The sequence below is a fragment of the Pan troglodytes genome, chromosome 13 (assembly GCF_028858775.2).
Source record: "Pan troglodytes isolate AG18354 chromosome 13, NHGRI_mPanTro3-v2.0_pri, whole genome shotgun sequence".
Classification (NCBI taxonomy): domain Eukaryota; kingdom Metazoa; phylum Chordata; class Mammalia; order Primates; family Hominidae; genus Pan; species Pan troglodytes.
Genome location: NC_072411.2, coordinates 101,433,066 through 101,451,803, shown reverse-complemented (window position 1 = coordinate 101,451,803; position 18,738 = coordinate 101,433,066). Strand labels below are relative to the sequence as shown.

The window sequence follows — 18,738 nt, the reverse complement described above, 5'->3', positions numbered from 1 at the left end:
GCTTTCTTGTTCTCAGGAGTGAACACTGAGTTGTCTTGTGTATGATATGGTTTGACTTGTTACACTGTTGTGCAGTCTTAATAATAATTACCATGATCTTTAATGATAACAATTCTTAATGAGTATTATTATTGTTAATAAGGATTATATTTAATAATTACACCCAATACTTATTATCTTTAATAATAATAATTAGCACATGGGAACCAGTTGCACCATTGTATTATCTTTAGAACAAATACCTCAATCTGTAACCCAGTAGTTTGCAGAGTATCTGCTCCCACCCTTGGCTTTCCAGATCAGAGTAAGTCAGGAGGCTTCTAGGGTTGAGGCCACAGGGAGGGGGTTCTGGAAAACTCCTATGCATTCTATGTGTCAGGGGCCATACTCCCATCTAGTCATTTCACACAGAGGTCTTCTTTTTGTTGTGAAGTACCTTCACCATGACCATGTAACTTTCTACCTCCCCCGTCTGCCTACTCACCCATTCTTCGTAAGTTTTAATTTTTCTTGCACAAAAAGAAGACCCATAACATACTAATTTGTGTGAATTACATTAGGCAGGGTCCATGTTTATTACTTGTATGTTGGTAAAACTTTGATGTTCTTCTGCCTTGGTTATGTTTAGATTTAAGTGCCTGTATGACTTTTTTAAAAATAAAAAAAAGTTTAAAAAAATCTTTGGTGAATTAAACATTTTTTAGCTTTTCACACTTTGATACAAAGCAGAGAAATATTTCAGTGACAACAGATTTCAACAGATTTTCAACTAGACTAATTTGCTTTATTCTTTAGGGTAGTTTACTTATTTTCTCTGAAAACACAAGAAAAGATACTCCCTTTCCAGTAACTGATGTTAATGTATAAAATAATTTTACATAGGCAAACTTCTGTATTTGGATGCATATTTTGACATAAATGTAAATTAAGATGTGTATGATCATGTTATTTTCAGGCTAGTTGATAACCTATTTACTAGGATTTAAAAAAACAACAGCACGTAAGAGGGACTTATTTTAAATTTCTATTGACTTTATTATATTCACATAACAGCTTAGGCCTTAAAATCAAACATACCACCTTAGTAGGAAGGAGCTGGAAGGTTTGAAATATATTTCCAGACTAGAGAAATATATTACTTTTACACATAAAAGTAATATATTTAAAGAGAAATATATTACTTTTACGTGTAAAAGTAATATATTTATTACAACTGGAAGCTTTGAAATAGATTTTTAGACAAGAGCAGATCTGATCTGAAAATACTAGTGCTAATAGTTAATGATAAAACTATAGACATTAAAAGATTCGAGTGTCTGTGTGGTCACCTTCATCTCACCTATGTACCAGGACACCGCTAATTGGTGAAAATGACGGGAATCTAAGGGCTTCTGCCACTGCCCTGGGCAATTCTGTAATAATAGAGGGGCAAAACCCACAGCTTTCCATTAGGCCTATATGACTAAGAGGCTTGTTTAATCTAAACCACTGTCGATCACAGATGACTGACTTTTATAACTGTCGCTTCCCTTCTCATCGCGGTGACTGAGATTTGCTTTTTAATGTTTGTGTTTTGCTCTTGAATTTTGTCCCTTCAGGTTTGATGATTCCTGTCTTTTGTGTCGTGGAGCAGTTGGACGGCTCTCTTGAATATGACAACAGAGAAGAACACGCCGAGTTTGTCCTGGTGCGGAAAGATGTGCTTTTTAGCCAGCTGGTGGAGACTGCGCTCCTGGCCCTGGGGTATTCTCACAGCTCTGCGGCCCAGGCCCAAGGTATTAATGCCTCTCCCCTCTCCTCCCAAGTCTCTTGTGTGTCATAATTTGAGGAAGAATATGTTTTCTGAAATAGTTCTCCAAACAGAGGTTGAAGGAGAATTGTCAGATTTAGCATTTCCTAGTGAGCAGTAGAATATTTCTTGTAGAAGGTCTTGTTTCTTGTTTTGGGAAGCATTTGACCAGCACTCTGGAACCACAAAATCAACTTGCATTTCAAACTGATCATAGACTTTTTTACATTTATAACACTGTTATTTTCTCTAAGTTAGGGCCAATGCTGAGATATTTAACTCCTGACTTATCCAAACTTATAATACATGACTTATAAAGCATTCAGTTTTCCAAATTTATTTATTGCTTTGGGCCTGTGGCTTCTGCACTTTGCAATAAGCTTTTAATTAAACAGAAAAAAATGGATGTCTGTTATCCTTTTGTTTCTTTGAAAACTGTTTTGTAGTTTTGATGCAGTCCATTTAGTTAAAAAATATTGCCATGTCTTTATGATCAATTCCTTTCACTTACTTGATTAAATATTAAAATTGCATCATTATTTCAGTGCGTATTGTACAATACTGGGGAGCCCATTGTGAGCTTCTGTTGTTTCATTTTGAAGTATAGCCAATTGTTCTGTCATGCCAAAGAATTGACAAAACAAATAATAACAAAAATTCTCCCCAAACCTTGAGTGATGGAAAAAAAAAATTGATCTGATGGAATTTATTGTTCTTGTTTTTCAGCTGAAATGCTTGAATTGTATTGTTTATGATTATGGTTATAATCAAAGGAGAGAAATCCATAACTTCCAGATCTTAGTTTATATGTTAGTGTCCTGTATTACTATCTTTAGTTAACATTTGTGAATATGCCAAGGATGTTTGTTATTTTTTAAAATGAGTTTCTCTTCATATAATTCCTAAGAACTATCAGTCAGAGCCTCATTTGTACCAATAAGGATACTGTGAGAGATTAAACATTGATATAAAGTTACAGATGTGGTGACCAAGGGATTTAAATTCCCAAGCTCTTGAATTTGATTCTGTAAGTAGATGATTGCTTTTTAGGAAATATTTTAAGTATTTAAGTTATACTTTAGTTCTATCAAGAAAGCAACCTAATTGAAATTAGGAATGTTTTCCCAGGGCAGGTAGTACCCTACTAGTTATTGTGAATCCCAGGGCAGTCTGAATCTGAGCGCTGGCCAGGCTGGGCACAGTGATATAGCTGAATCGTAGAGTCCAGTGCTTTCAAAGCAGCCTGATAAAGGATGATTCATTTCCTTTTTCCAACGACTTTCCTTCTTGTGTGAGGGATTCACGATTTGATCCTGAGCAAATTGCATACTGGGCACCATTGCTTTTATGTCATGCTATGTACTTAAATGAAATAAAAGAATCTCCCTTCCCTTCCCCCCACAAACTTTTCATGCCACTTTAGGGATATTTTTCTCTGAATGTAAAGGTCATTGTATCCCACTGCTTGCACCCTGGTGTGCCAGCTTCCTGTTTGACAGGGCCATCCATCTCAGTTAGCACAGCCGTTCAGCGCGTCGTGAGCTCACATGTGGAACACAGAGCACTAAGTGGCCAAGATTTGATTCTTGGCACATGCTGAGGGAAGAGGCTCTCAGGAAATTTGCACTAGGGAGCCACACTATTCCTTTCAGGGATTTGGACTAAGAATTCTACTCACCAAGGTGAGATATATGAGCAAATAAATGTCATCTACAGTGGAGGATTATTAAACAGGGAACAAGTCAAAAGTGATTATTTGCCTCCTCAAAGTTTTTGAATATTAAGGCTAAAATGCTAAATATTCTACTATTTATAAGTCGAATCAATATTCTTAAGGTGCTCTAGAGTACAGATATACTTTACTTTATAGGTAAGCAAAGATTTTATCACTCAGTCTCGTACTGTAATCTCACAAAGAAAAAAATCAGTTTGTTTTAAATTAGGCTGCTGATCTGTGTTTTGGGGAAATGGAAAAACTTAGAATTGTTTACTTTGAAATAAATATATTAGATCCTTGTCTTCATTCAGATCATTAAAAGTATGCTGTTGGCTGCGTGTTTATTGTAGACCAAATAGTATGCATGATAAGACAGGTAATTCATATGCTGGATAAACAGCAGCGTGTGAAAAAGATAGAAAAGGAGGTAGAACAAAATATGACTTTTGATGACTGAAGGCATGAGGTTTTATGGGGGTAGTTTTTTGTTCATTTTTGTTTGGCTTTGTTGATTGTTTCATGTTTATGTAATTCCTCCAAGATGAGGACTTGAGGGACTTCCTGGCAAATCCATTTAAAGCAGAGAAATGGCAGTATTCTTGAATCTCTTTTTCCTATGCTGGAAAAGTTGGGCAGAACTAAACTGCAAGGATAGTGGGTTGCTTTAGCCATCTTAAAAATCAAGACTCTTGAAATATGATTTTTCATTTTGATGTGACCAGAAAAAAGTGTCAGTAATTGAGTTGGAAGAGTATTTCAGATTGCCTGTAAAGGAGGAGATACATTAGCAATGTCATTATTTGGAATAGTCCTCAAGTCCCAATGACAGGGCAGCAGGTCCATGATCTTGTGAACATAGGATAGTCAGTTTCTTTTTCTCAGAGGGTATTCCCTCCAGGTGAGTTGAATTTTTATTAAGAAAGAATATTTGCTCCTAAAGAATGATAGAAATTCTACTAAAATGGAGTTTAGGGATTTCTTTCCCTGTGTTAAAATAACCTTTATTTGAAGGCTAGATATTAGTACCTAAGAGAGAATAGTGTAAAAGATACTGTCATAAACCATGGTAACTGTGTTTCTAGCTGACCCATAACCTCCATTTCCCAACACACATTCTGTTAACTCTGATTCTCAAGGATATGAAATGCAGGATTCATCAGACTTGCTGTTTTGCATATGTAGAAAGCCGAAAGCTGGCAGGCCCTTTGCTTCTACCAGAATAGCTGGACTGAGGTCTAATGAATGGCAAGCATACTTTATACTATATGTATGATGGGCCGTGAGTACACGTCTCTGCATTGAAAGTCTTTTGAAAGAGGCATGTTAATCCAGGGTACTGCTGCTATTCTGAGAACTGCCCCACTCTCCCAACTTAAAACTCACCACTCCCTTTACTATTCTTTCTTCTTTCCTTTTCATCCTTTCAGTTCTTCCCCATAAGGCTTTTGGCAGTAGCCATGGAGCTCCCCACACTGTCCAGAGATTTCTGGAGTCCACTGGTTGAGTAGCTATTCATTCATATTGGCAGTGTGAATGGTGGGCTTTGGGAGGCAGCCGTGATGGCAAGGTAATGCCTCACTGTGCTTGTTTGATTTAATTTGTAAGTGGGCATTTTATCTCTCCCCTACTTTCTGTTAATTTTAAAATAAATTTTAAAATTGACTGTTGATTAATTTAATTAATTAATTTATTTCGAGACTGAGTCTCGCTCTGTCACCCAGGCTGGAGTGCAGGGGCGCGATCTTGGCTCACTGCAACCTCTGCCTGCTGGTTTCAGGCGATTCTCCTGCCTTAGGCTCCCAAATAGCTGGGATTACAGGCGCCTGCCACCAAGCCTGGCTAATTTTTGTATTTTTAGTAAAGATGGGGTTTCACCATGTTGGCCAGGCTGGTCTTGAACTCCTGACCTCAGGTGATCCGCCCACCTCGGCCTCCCAAAGTGTTGGGATTACAGGCGTGACCCTCCGTGCCTGGCCGACAATTTTATTTTAAAACAAACATGCTTAGCAAATAAGCAAAAATCCTTTCTGACTGGATTTTTTTTAAGGTCAAAATTATATGTTTAAGAAGGGGTATATTAATTGTCACTGTTTCTTATTTATATTGGAGTAATTACATTCATGCAGTCATTTAAATAATGTTTCTAAAACACAGAAAAGGTGTCTTTAATAGATGTTATGTGAATTAAGCAGGGTGCCAAGTACATTCTCAGTGATATAAAATTCCACATATATGCATGGAAGAAGGACGAAGGCAATGTATTAAAATAATCAACAGAGTAGGTGATGGGATTATGTGGGATTTTCTTCTTTTTCTAATAAAAAAAGTAAATATCAAATTTTACTTCCTTCATGAATTCTTTGAATAAATGGGAAGATAATTATGTCTTATTCCCCAATTTTGATAAGCTGTTCACTTCATCCCTAATTTATCCACAAATGTGAAAATTTAGACATGATACAGATGTATTTCTGTTTTTTCAGTGGAAGATTAAAAAAAGAATCAATAAATCGTTAATGAGCCCCTGTAATGTATAAACCAAGGGATTTCTTAGAGTTGGTTTTTTTCTTTCTTTCTTTTCTTTTCTTTTTTTTTTTGAGACAGAGTCTTGATGTGTATCCCAGGCTGCAGTGCATTGGCACAATCATAGCTTACTGCAGCCTTGAACTTTTGGGTTCAAGCAATCTTCCTGCCTCAGCCTTCTGAGTAGCTGGGTGGCCATGCCACCATGCCCAGCCTAATTTTTACTTTATTTTTTGTAGAGACGAAGTATCCTTATGTTGCCTCAGGTGATTCTCCTGCTTCAGCCTCCCAAAGTGTTGGGATTAAAGGTGTGAGCCACTATACCCAGGCAATTCTTAGAGCTTTAATATAATGCATGGTAACAACTGAGCAATTACTATATGTTGAGCACTATTCTAAGAGATTTACATGTACTAACTCATTTAATTCTCATAACAGACTTTTGAAGTAAGTTATACATTTCCCATTTCACAGAAGAGGAAACTGAGGCAAAGAAAGGTAGGGGAGTAATTTTCCCAGAGGCGCAGGCTAGTGGGTGGAAGAGCTGAAATCTGAAGTCCATTGATCTATCTCTAGAGTCAAGGTCCTTAACCACACAGCCGTCCTGTGAACAGTTTGATTGCCAGCACTTGCTCTTTACTTTTGGACATAAGCCCTAAAAGGTAGGACTTTTTGGATTAGGTGGTTACTAAATACATGCTGATTATATATATTTGATAATGATGTTTATATATTTCATTTCTTTGATGAAATAGATAGATACTTTTTTGAAGTAACAGAGACAGACTTCGTTAAAATTTAAAAGCAAACAAAAAGCCAAACCTCATAGAATTGTCATGTACTGAAGCCAACTTCTAAAACTAAATACTTGTAGAGGGCCTATAGTAGGTTGAGCATTTCAAATACATAATTCTTGCTTATGTGACCAAAATGAGTCCTGATACAAAAATAGAACATATTCCTAATCTAGAAGTTTCTTATCAAACTTACAAATGTTTTGTCAGTGTTGATCTGAACCTCATCTGCTTGAAGGCATTGTTATGTAGAAAGCAGAATTTCCATCTATGAACTGGAAACAATGACAAAAATAAAAAAGATTTAAAACCAAAATACCAAGGATATTTTTATAAAAAATGAATGCCTTTATTATTATCACTTTATTATTCATTTATTATATATTTTTCAATGTACTATCTCTTTACAGTGTACTATTGGGAAGATCTTTATATAGAGGCTACTTTCAAGGACAATTTTATTGTTAGAAATGAATATTCTTTCAGTTTAAATGGTTCAGTGTTTGAAATGCTCTGCTCTTAAATTCTCTAAAATCATTTTTTATGGAAACATGCAACATATACAAATTTGAGAGACTTGTGTATTAAATATTCATGAACTCCTCATCTAGGATCAACAATTAGAAATTCATGGCCAATCCTGTCTCATCTCTTTTCCTACCCACTTCTCACCCCCTCCCCCACTGGATTATTTCAAAGTATATCTTAGATATTATATTTTATCCATAATATTTTAATAAATATCTCTAAAAGATAAAGACTATCTTAGAAAACATAAACCACAATACTATCATAACTCCTAAAAAAAGATAATTCTTTAATTTCACATTCAGTAAAGATTCAAATTTTCTTAATCATTTTGTAATTTTTTTTTTAGTGTTGCCTTATTCAAATTAGGAGCCATACAAATCTATAAATTGCACTTGGTTGATGTGTTCCTTAATTTTTTTTTTGAATCTATAGGTTATCTATTCTTTCACACTTAAAAAAATTCTTTTCTGAAACTTAGGTTTGCTGCTTTAATTCAGAATTTTTGTTTGCTAAACTTAATGAAAATCCTAGTCCTATAAATTCCTTCAAATACTATGATTTTAAATAAACAATTAGTGGCTGTGCACGATGACTCATTCCTGTAATCCCAGCACTTTGGGAGGCTGAGGTGGGCAGATCCCTTGAGGTCAGGGGTTTGAGACCAGTCTGGTGAACATGGCAAAACCCCGTCTCTACTAAAAATACAAAAATTAGCCAGGCATGGTGGCAGGTGCCTGTAATCAATTCCAGCTATGCAGGAGGCTGAGGCAGGAGAATCACTTGAACCCAGGAGGTGGAGGTTGCAGTGAGCCAAGATAGTGATAGTGCCACTGCACTCCATCCTGGGCGACAGAGAAAGACTCTGTCTCTAAATAAATAGATAGATGTCTCTAAATAAATAGATGTCTCTAAATAAAGACTGTGTCTCTAAATAAATAAATAGATGGACAGTCAGATAATTAGTAAGTGCAGTCATAATTTTGGAAAGGAATTCAGAAATTCACCTTTTTTTCTTTTTCTTTCTTTCTTTTTCTTTTCTTTTCTTTTTTTTTTTTTTGAGAGAGAATGGTTAAAAGATATATGTTGTCTGGAGTCAAAAGGTTTTTCATGCTCTGAAAGTTTGACATTTTCCCTATTGAAAATGTTTAAAATGGTTCAGGCGTGGTGGCTGACACTTGTAATCCCAGCACTTTGGGAGGCCAAGGCGGGTGGAGCACCTGAGGTCAGGAGTTTGAGACCAGCCTGGCCAACATGACCAGACAGCCAAACCCCGTCTCTACTAAAAATACAAAAATTAGCCAGGCACAGTGGCGCACACCTGTAATCCCAGCTACTGTGGAGGCTGAGGCAGGAGAATCACTTGAACCCGGGAGGAGGAGGTTATAGTGAGCTGAGATTGTGCCACTGCACTGTAGTCTGGGCAACAGAGCAAGACTGCATCTCAAAAATAAATAAATAAATAAAAAAGAAGAAAGCTTTTAAAATGGTTTAATCTTGTCTTGCTTTCTCTATTTCTTCCTTTCACTCTCTCTCTTTTCTCTACTTTTTCTTCTTTAAACACTAAATGTTTGGGAGACTTTCAGCAGTTTTTTCTTTATAAGGGCAATGTTGAAAAAATATACGTATTTAGACATTTTAGGCCTTAGAGCTAACTTTTAACAGACATGCTGCTTTTTAAAAAATTCTGTGGCTCTCTAAAGAGAGCTGAAAATGCTACCCCAAATTGCTGTTAACCATGTCTCAGCCCTCATTAGAGCTGGATAGGCCGCAATGTAAAACACTATTTGGAGAACACAGTTCTTCAACAGACCCCATGCTTTGTCCTCCTCTGCTATATAAAATTAAATATTCATACATATGTATGTGTGCACATATGCATGTTCATATGCACGCAGTGAAACCTGAAATACTAATTAAATGCCAGCGGTAAAATAATGCTCACCTTATTTCCTCATCCCAATACGTAGTTAAGATTGAATATCTAATATAATATTTATAGTTCTGTATTCCTTATATTTGTTTATGTTGGCATAAATATGTATTTAACATATATAGATATATAATTATGGCTCACATGAAGGTCAGCTGATGGAAATATTGTTTATATGTTAATTTGTAGAGGGTGAAGACTCTAACTTGATTTTCGGGATACCTAGCAGTTGACTAGGTAGTGCTTGGGGGTAAAAGCTGTTGAGGGCAAGAAATGAATGTGCGATCTCACTTTACCTCTGACCTTGCATTTTCTACTTGAATGCCCACTAAAAAAAATCCTATCAGTGGAAAAATTCATTTAAAAATGTAGCTTATTATTTCCTCCATGATGAGGAAAGTATTTAGCAGTGTTTTCAGTTATCTGTTTTGCTTGGGATGATAGGCCATGGTAGCAATTAACTTTGATATATTTTTTAAACTGCCTAAAGTCCTTCTTCTCCAGAGCTTAGGCATTAATGCCCATGACCTGGAAGGGACTGGTCATCTGAGACATTCACGTAAAATGATCCAGGTTAAACAGACTGACCTACAGATATATACAACCTTTATTTAATAATTAAGGTATGTCTCATTAAAATATATAGCTTCTAGGAGTTTCAAGTGTGAAACCTACAAGCCTAAAATTTGTGGTACTCTGATATGATATATATCATGTTTAATTTTTTATTCTGCTCCCCTTTAAAGCATAGCTGTCTTTTACTAACTTATAGATTTTAAGTGCAAAATAGAGTTGTTTGCTGAATAGCTAGGTTTGTTTGTGGTTTAAGAAGATGTAGTACAGATTTCATTCAAGGAACTCATTTGGTAAAAAACACATTCGTTAAAACACTTAAATTTTTCAATAGTGCTGTTACTTTTTTGATATATTCTTTACATTTAAACTTGTCCATTGATATAACTCCTAGTTTTGATGCTATACCATTATTTTCCAACTCTAAGTAAAGTCTATTTTGGCATTCATAATGGACAGTAAAAAAGTCTTGGCCATAGAGCATTTTGTAATATTAAAATGCTTTTTAAGAAATTCCCTGCTTCCTATTTTGTCTTTTTTTCCTTTGGAAAAGATTTCGCATCATCTGAATCTTATAATTTCAGTTATTTGCAAAATTGTGAAATTTCAGAATTGTAGGTCTTTCACTTCATATGTTAGTATATATTTTACATTTTAATACTTTGTCCAGATTTTCTTAGATACAGTGTTATTATATTTTTACATTCCTATGGGATCCCAGTTCCATAACTATTCATTTATTTCTGTAGTATTAAGTGTTCAATTTATTTATTACTTAGTTCAAATAGCTTAGCATATAAGTGGGACCCAGAGCTGTCAGGGACTTCCTTTGTTTACAGTATGACAGAAGAAGAGCTCGGTGGTGGTTTTGAGAGGCAGGGGTGAAAAGTGAACATTCTGCTGGCTGTTTGGTCACAGCTGGGCACCTTAGGTTGGTTTCCTAGGTGCCAGATAGATTTTGCGTGACTGTGATGAGCATTTAAAACCCAGCACTTTGAAATGCAGGTTTCTTTTGATGGCAGCTTTGAGAGCTCTAAAGGGTCTTAAGTCAAGGCTGTAGAGCACGTGCCACTTGCTTGCTCAAAAGCAGTATTTGGCAAAATTATTTGTATGTCAGTGAGAGAAAACACAAAGGTTCTTCCTCTATCTGTCTGCCTCTTTTTGGTTTGAAGAAATATCACTCAGGACAGAACAGCAAATCTGTGCTACTATTTTACAAGCTTGTTACTCAAGTTGGAAAAGATCGCTGTAGGCTATATGCAAATCAGACAGCGCAGAGGTCCCCCTCAGCTTCCAGGTTGCGCTCAGCAGAGAGATGCTTCCAAGATACTCTTTCTGTCAGTTTTATAAATCAGAGAATAGGATGCTGAAAATCTCCTAGAACATTTAAAACCTTGGCCCTCAACGATTTGGCTGCTCAGGTCTAATAATCTCCCTGGTAAAAGCCTACCATCATGGGAGCTGAGCTAAGAGGGCAGCCTGTTCTTGATTGAAAGCCCTCACCAGCCTCACCAACTTCAAATGGTGGTTCTTCTTGAGAATCTATGCTCCAGAGCCATGGTAATAAATAGCAATTCTAAATGTCTTGTTTTATTACTATGAATACGGTGATTCCTTAAGGGGGTGAAGAGACTTCTTTAAAGGGGGCCTATGTTAGATAATCTGCAATGAAAGATATATCAGAAGTGCATGAAAAAAATCTTTCCATGCATACATTTTTCCATGCACTTCTGATATATCTTTCTTTAAAGGTTTTAAAATTAAGATCTTTAGTCTTTTGAGCACTATTGAAAGATAGGTGGTTGAATTTTACCACTCTTACTTTGCAGAAAGGAAAGCTAAGAAACTTTAAAAGAGCACACCTGGAGGCTGTGGTTCTCTAGCATCATATTTTATTCACTCATTTAACAAATATTTTTCAAGTGTCTATTATGTGTTAGATGTTGTTCTAGGTGTTGAGACACAGCAAAGAACCAAATACATAATGTCTCTGCCCTCAAGATACTTACATTCTTATATGTAGGGGAGATGGAAAATAAGCAACTCAATATGTAATAAAATGTTAGGTAGGACCTAACATTATATTATGCTTATTTTGATCCTGTTCTCTCCATTTCGTCTAGAACTAGGGTTTTGGCAAATATAGACTTCTGGAAAGAAGCTGCTTAACCAGAACAAAGTGACAGGTTTTGAATATGTTTTGAGGATTAAAACTAAAATGATTGGACACTTAAAAGGTTAAGGTTCAGCTGTCTGAATTATCTGAAAAATTTACTTACATGGACTAACTCATGTTTGGAATAGGATAAATGTAACATTGTTACAATTAGCTTATATTAAGTCATGGTTTTGCTTTTGTGAGGGAAATTGAAGCTTTTACATAATAGACATATTATGGCTATAATAAAATTTGTTAATATTTATTGAGTGCTTCTTATGTACCAGGCACTGTCCTAGGGCTTAACATTTACTAACTCATTCAAGCTCATAATAACCCTGTGAAGTATGTAATATTATTGTCCATATTTTACCAATGAAGAGGCTGAGGCTCAGAGAGGCAAATAGCTTGACCAACACCAAAAACTGGCTTCAGAAAATGTGTACTTAACCAATATCCCATTTAGTGGCACTGTATTTCTAATCTGTCAATTGAGTCTAGAATCCAAGTGAATAGTAATTATACCTTACAGGCATAAACCAAAGGTTGACATTTTCAAATTGATAACTTAATGAAGATATGTATTTTAAAATTGAGTGGGGAGCTTGTTTTGAGCTTAAATGACAAAATTGAACTTGCTATCATGGATGGCATTTTATAAGAACCTGTTTTGTTAGACCCTATTTTTGTATATTTGTATATATAAGCTCCTTATAAACTTTTAAAGTTTAAATTTGTTTTTTCTAATTATAAAGTATAATACTTGTTAATTACAAAACAAAAAAAAAACTAAAAATTTTTAAAAGTAGAAGACAAAATTCCCTCATGAACCAACCATTCTAGAGATAAAAATAGGTAATATTTGGGTTGCTTCCCTTTGGTTATAGTTCTATGCATACTTTTACATAGTGGAGGTCAGATGTATGCAATATTTTCACTTCTAGTTCTTACTTAACATTATAATGTATACCTTCCATAGTCTATATTATTAATTTTAATACTACGTAACCGTGAAGCTTTGGATTTTCAAATCAAATGAGAAACATTAGTTTTCTCTTGATTATCTATTAATGGAAGGATTTAGGAATGGTCAGTAAATTAGGAAGTGTTAAGTGCAGATACTATACCCAGCACATGCTGGGCAATCAGAGTAATTTACGTCAACATTTATGTGCAGATACAGTTGTTCTTTGAAAATAAATTTATTTTCATTGTTCATTGCAGGTGCAAGGCCAGGTTTTTTTACAAAAACTTTTTTGACATTAATGTTCATTTGGCTTGCTTTCTTACCTTTGTCTGTGGTAAAGAGTTAAGCGTTTGTTTTTAATGTGGAAGAAGGCTATAAAGACATTGTGTCAGTTAGGAAACTTTAGTTAATTGATTTCATATTTTGTTTTTGTAATTGTCTTGTTCTTACCCACATTTTGTTCATTTTCCTCTTTACAAAACATACACGCAGTATTGTGTGGGTTGGTTACTGACTGCTTACTAGTTGCACGATGACAGTCCTGTGTTAAGATGTTTCTTTGCCCAGGAATTAATAACTGATGACAGTTTGTCCATTTGTTAGCCTCTGTTTTTTGCTGTATGCAGTAGGATGGAGATTTTATGAAGGAGTCTTTGGGGGAAACTCTGAAGGAAGGTTTTTTTCTATGTTTGAATTGCTTGAGAACAGCCCATTATTGGAGGTAGGGAATTTGTCGAACAAATCATGAAATCTCCCATATTTGCTGGAGTGATGGGTTGTAATCCTTTTTGTTTGTTTGTTTCTATGGGACCTCAGGTCCTGCTGGGCATGGAAAAGAGATAAGTATCTCTCTGTCTCCCTTCTGTATTGTATAATTCTAACGTGACCCAGCTTCTTTTCATAGTCTTTCTTATAGCATAGCAAGTATGAGATGGTCCTACCTGGAACCTATTTGAGTACCTACTCTGAACTTTTTCTAATAGTGTCATTGGCTCCATTCTGATTGTCTCCCTTCTGAGTGTATTTCTGGAGTCATGCGGCTCATACTGAGGCCTATCCTCAGATACTGGGATCGTTCTCTTCCTATGTGAGTATGTTGGTAGTCCGAAGATAGAGAGGAGTATTTGTTTTCAGTAAGTATTTGCCTGGGTTTTCATAATAGATATAATTGGCTAGCATTTATAGAACTCAAATTATCTATTAAAATATATTCATGTAACCAAAAATATCAATTTATGTGAAAGAAATATTAGTTATGAAACCAATGTTTCATAATTAAGTATACAATAAGTATACAAATGAGATATCGATTTAACATATTACATTATAATTTTCTATGTTCCTTTTTTACATGTGACCCCCACTAGATATTAAAATGCACCCATTTGCACTTTAAACTAATGCAATTAAGATCATCAGTTGCTTTTCCATCTTATTAAGGGGGAATTTCCTGTTGTGACTAATGACAAGATTATGAATTTGTCTGAGTCTCTTGGCAGATATTAATTTAACCATGTAAATTAAAAGGAATAGGCCCAACCCTGCTGTAAATCAGGGGATTAAAACATTTGGGGTGGCACATTCTACCAGGAGACTGAGGTGTCACTTAGTACTCAATAAGGGATGCTGGCCACATTGTCTTGGAGTTCCCTAAAATAACCAATTTATCATCCAAACAAGCACCCACCAGTAGGATGTTTTTTTCTCATCTCCTATTGGAATGCCTTAAGACATAGTCTCACTAGATTCTTATGTCCATTTAGTCCTAAAAACAAGAAAAAAAGAGTGGTATGGGTATTGTTGCTAATGATAATGCTAGGAAACATAGAGCTTACTATGTGTGAGGCACTGTTCTAAGTGTGTTACACATCTTAAATCATTTAATGTTCGCAAACCTCGTGTGGCATAAGCATAATTATCTTCATTTAACAGCTGAGGAAACTGAGGCACAGATGGGCTAAGTGACATACACCAGGGTACACAGCAAGTAAGTGATGGAGCCAGGACCTAAATGTTCAAACCCAGGCATTCTGTTTCTTGAGACAGTGGCTTAGCCACCACACCCCTCTGCCTCTCTAGGGCATGATTAAGACATTGTTGTAATAGTGGGTTATCATTAAGAATACGAATAAAAGTCCCTGTAAGGCCTGACCTAATATAACTAGATTAACTCATTAAAATGCTAAATATTTCTCTCTCTTTTCCTTTATTTATTTATTTTTTTCTTCAGGGGGTGGATTGGGAGGAAGGGAGAGAGGAAGAGAACTTCAAAGACATTACAAATGCATTCTACTTAATCTGAAATACTTTGATGCTTCTGGAAAAGTGAGATGATTTAATTTCATATATAATTGCATGAGGAATTATAAATTATGTTTTCTGAAATACCTATGACATGAAGCCACAAAATGAACAGATAAAACTGATTTGTTCTCTGACAAATCAAGATACATGGCGGTGTTTTCATTACAAGTGCCATTTGTGCGGAGGGAGCAGCTGAGTATGCTACAAGATGACAGGAACCGTTCCCAGGCGGCACTGCTTTCACATGGACATCCCGAGGTAATTTATAACCCATGCTAAAATTTTTAAAAAACATGTTGTCAAGAAAGCCAAGGTTGAACTTCTAAAGTCATGGAATGCAGGTACATCTTTCTAATTGACCATCTTTAGCATAAACTTACTCCTTAGAAATAAGTTGTTTTATTCTGTGGGGAGAATGGATTATTTTCAGGGCACTAGGGGTGCCATTTAGAAAATTATCTCTCTTAGTGCGTTTAATAGTTTCCTGGAAGATATGTGTTGACTTCTGCTGAAGGGTAATATATTCATAGTAAAACTGACTAAGGATTCTTTTTACTTCCCACTGGCCTAAAAACAGTGTGTTCTAGGCCTCTGTGGTGGTGGAAGGTGAAGACTCAAAATCTGGATGTTGTGAGTTGAAGCACTTCTCAAAGGACCTGTGTCCCTAAGCTGCCACAGTCATTTGTTTGTCTTGAATTTTAAAAGGGCTTTGAAATGTGTGGAACCAAAATAGTTCTGTTTGTAGTACTGGTGATTCTGGGAAAACGAGAGCATGGTTGTCTGTGTGGGAGAGAGCTGATGTGGGTCGATTACCAGTGGCACTGTATCGTGTTGGTTTTGCTCTGCAGTGATGGGTTTCTCACTGAGCTGCCCAGAATCACTCACTCGATGCCTTTTGGGATCGATGACATTTGATTTGTAATGAGTGGGCAGGAATGGGAGTGGAGACCAGATCTTTGGGTCAAAGAGGGAAAAAAGGAACTCCGTACAGCAGATCATAGTCTCTTTTGCATCTGATTCCAGCCTGATGAATTCTCACACACAGGGGGCATTATTCTATATAACTAAGACTTGTATTAGATGCTTTATGTAATGCTTTCTTTTTGGGTACATTTTCTATTACGTGTAACAAAACATTGACTGAAAGTGTTTATTTAATAAGAGTTAAAATTTACTAAACCAAATCAAACAAATCGAATTGTTCAAAAATGTTTGGATGTAGAAGCAAACCAGGTTAAGATTTGAAAATAAATTCACATTTTACATTAGTTTTTAAAATAAAACTAATAAACTAATAAAATATGAAAAAATTTCACATTTTACATTAGTTTTTAAAATAATTTCCTTTTAATTTTAAATATAGTGAAACGTAGATGGTGAAGAACAAATTGATTGACTAGTTTCTTTCCCCTAAGAAGTGGATAAGCAATTGATCACGATGACTTCGCTCACTTAACAGATCGTTGGCCCTCTAGTTCTGTGTCTTTTACAATCTGGTTCTGACTGAGGGCATTGTAGTATAGTGCAGTGGTTAGGCGTTGTGGACTCTGACTGCCGGGCCTTTCATCTTGGTACTCCCCACTTCCCAGCTCTGCCATTCTCTGCCTCAGTTTCCTCTTCTATGAAATCAGGGTAGTAATTATAATTCCCCCCTTGTAGGGTTGTTAGGAAGATTAAATGAAACAATCCAAATAAAGTGCTTTACATTGCCCTTGACACAGGGTAAGGGCTGAATCATGTTAGTTGCTATTATGATTCCAGTTGTTGTTATTATTACTTTACAATGCAGAAGCCAGATACAGTGTGTCAGTTTCTTTTGTTTTCTGTAGCTTCAATTCATATGAGCCCTCATTCTGAGATACTGGATGTGAAGTACCAATCTTAAATTTTCTTAAGGTATAGGAAGACTAGGTCTTCTGGTATTCATGTTTTTAAATTGACAATATCCTATTCCATGACTGCGTCAACTTAGAAGAATGTTATTTTCTTTTTTGTGGATAAGTTGTTCTGCACTACATTGCTTCTTTCCCCTTTTCTTCAGAGTACTTAAATATTTACACAGGCTGACAATATAATAAAACTTCCACCCCCATCATCTGGTTAAAATTGTGTATTTTAAATGATGAAATATCCTTAACTAATGACAAATGAAACTTTAAATATTCACTGATAGCTTTGTAATTAGTGAGTTATAGTCTCGGGACAAATTTTTTTTCTGTTCCTTGGTTTTTCTTCTTAAAGTTCTAAATATTGAGTTACCTCAGTACAAATGCAACTTGACTACAGTGAAGCCATTTTATTTAATCCAACTCTTCCCACAGTCGTGCTGAGAAAACAGATGATTTTCCCTTCCATTCCTCCTCTGAAATAGTTGCTCATATCTTTTCTCTTCTTCTCAAGTGGTTCCACTTGTGGAACTGCCTCAAAGCACATCTGGGACTATGTGGAGCAGAAGGGATGTAAATGATTTCCTCTGGGGATGCGCTGTCAGTAGGTATTTGTATCCTGGAAAATTTGAATGTAATGAGAACTGAACTTGTCACCCTTGAATCATGGTTCCTTTTTATGCTCTCTCCTAGAGCATTTCACAGGAGGTAGCTTCATGCCGAATTATATTATTTTGGTGCACTTTTACCTGGCCTAAATGATCATGGCTTAAAAAAAAAAGTAAATGGTGATATTTATATGATTTAAGCGCACAGCACACCTAAAGACAGCAGGTCATGTTATGTTTTTTTTTTTTTTGTGAGTGTGTGTGTGTGTGTGTGTGTGTGTGTGAGACGGAGTCTCACTCTGTCCCCCAGGCCGGAGTGCAGTGGCGTGATCTCTGCTCACTGCAAGCTCCGCCTCCCAGGTTCACGCCATTCTCCTGCCTCAGCCTCCTGAGTAGCTGGGACTACAGGCACCTGCCACCATACCCGGCTAATATTTTGTATTTTTAGTAGAGATAGGGTTTCACCATGTTAGCCAGGATGGTCTCGATCTCCTGACGTCATGATCCGCCTGCCTCAGCCTCCCAAAGTGCTGGGATTACAGGCGTGAGTCACCGCACTTGGCCCATGTTATGTTATAGTCAGTTGTGTTCCAGCATAATGAAATTAGCCTGTAAACAAGGCAGTAAGAAATGACATGGAGGGGAATTCAAAAGTAGTAGTTTAATTTATTCTGATTTATTGACTTTTTCTTCACCTCTCCAGTCTTCTACTTTACTGTTTCTCTCCCTTTTGTTAGTATTTAAACCCCTCCTGTCTTCCTGATTTTTGAGCAGATTCTATTCTTAAAAAAAATTAAACATGAATTACCTGTGGTAAACATAGCATTTGAAGAAGACCTCTCTCCTGCCAACTAGTAGATGTGTGGTCCCCCTGTGTTTTTGGTGTGTGTTTATTTTAATATTAGAATTACCAACTGAAAGCCAATAATACTCTAAGAAAAGTGTAATTACGAAGGTA

General features: G+C 36.1%; 1 protein-coding gene across 8 annotated transcripts in view; it reads left to right on the top strand.

The window, feature by feature from the left end:
* SATB2 (SATB homeobox 2) overlaps positions 1 to 18,738 on the top strand; it is a 288,714-nt gene that overhangs the window by 123,282 nt on the left and 146,694 nt on the right. For 7 of the 8 annotated variants that reach the window (XM_063791444.1, XM_063791442.1, XM_063791443.1 and 4 more), the window contains one exon: positions 1,599 to 1,775. In XM_063791444.1, the coding sequence (XP_063647514.1) occupies positions 1,599 to 1,775 (177 nt within the window). Of the gene's footprint in view, positions 1 to 1,598; positions 1,776 to 15,353; positions 15,545 to 18,738 lie in introns of those variants that run through there. The other variant, XM_024355009.3, reaches the window with a different exon arrangement.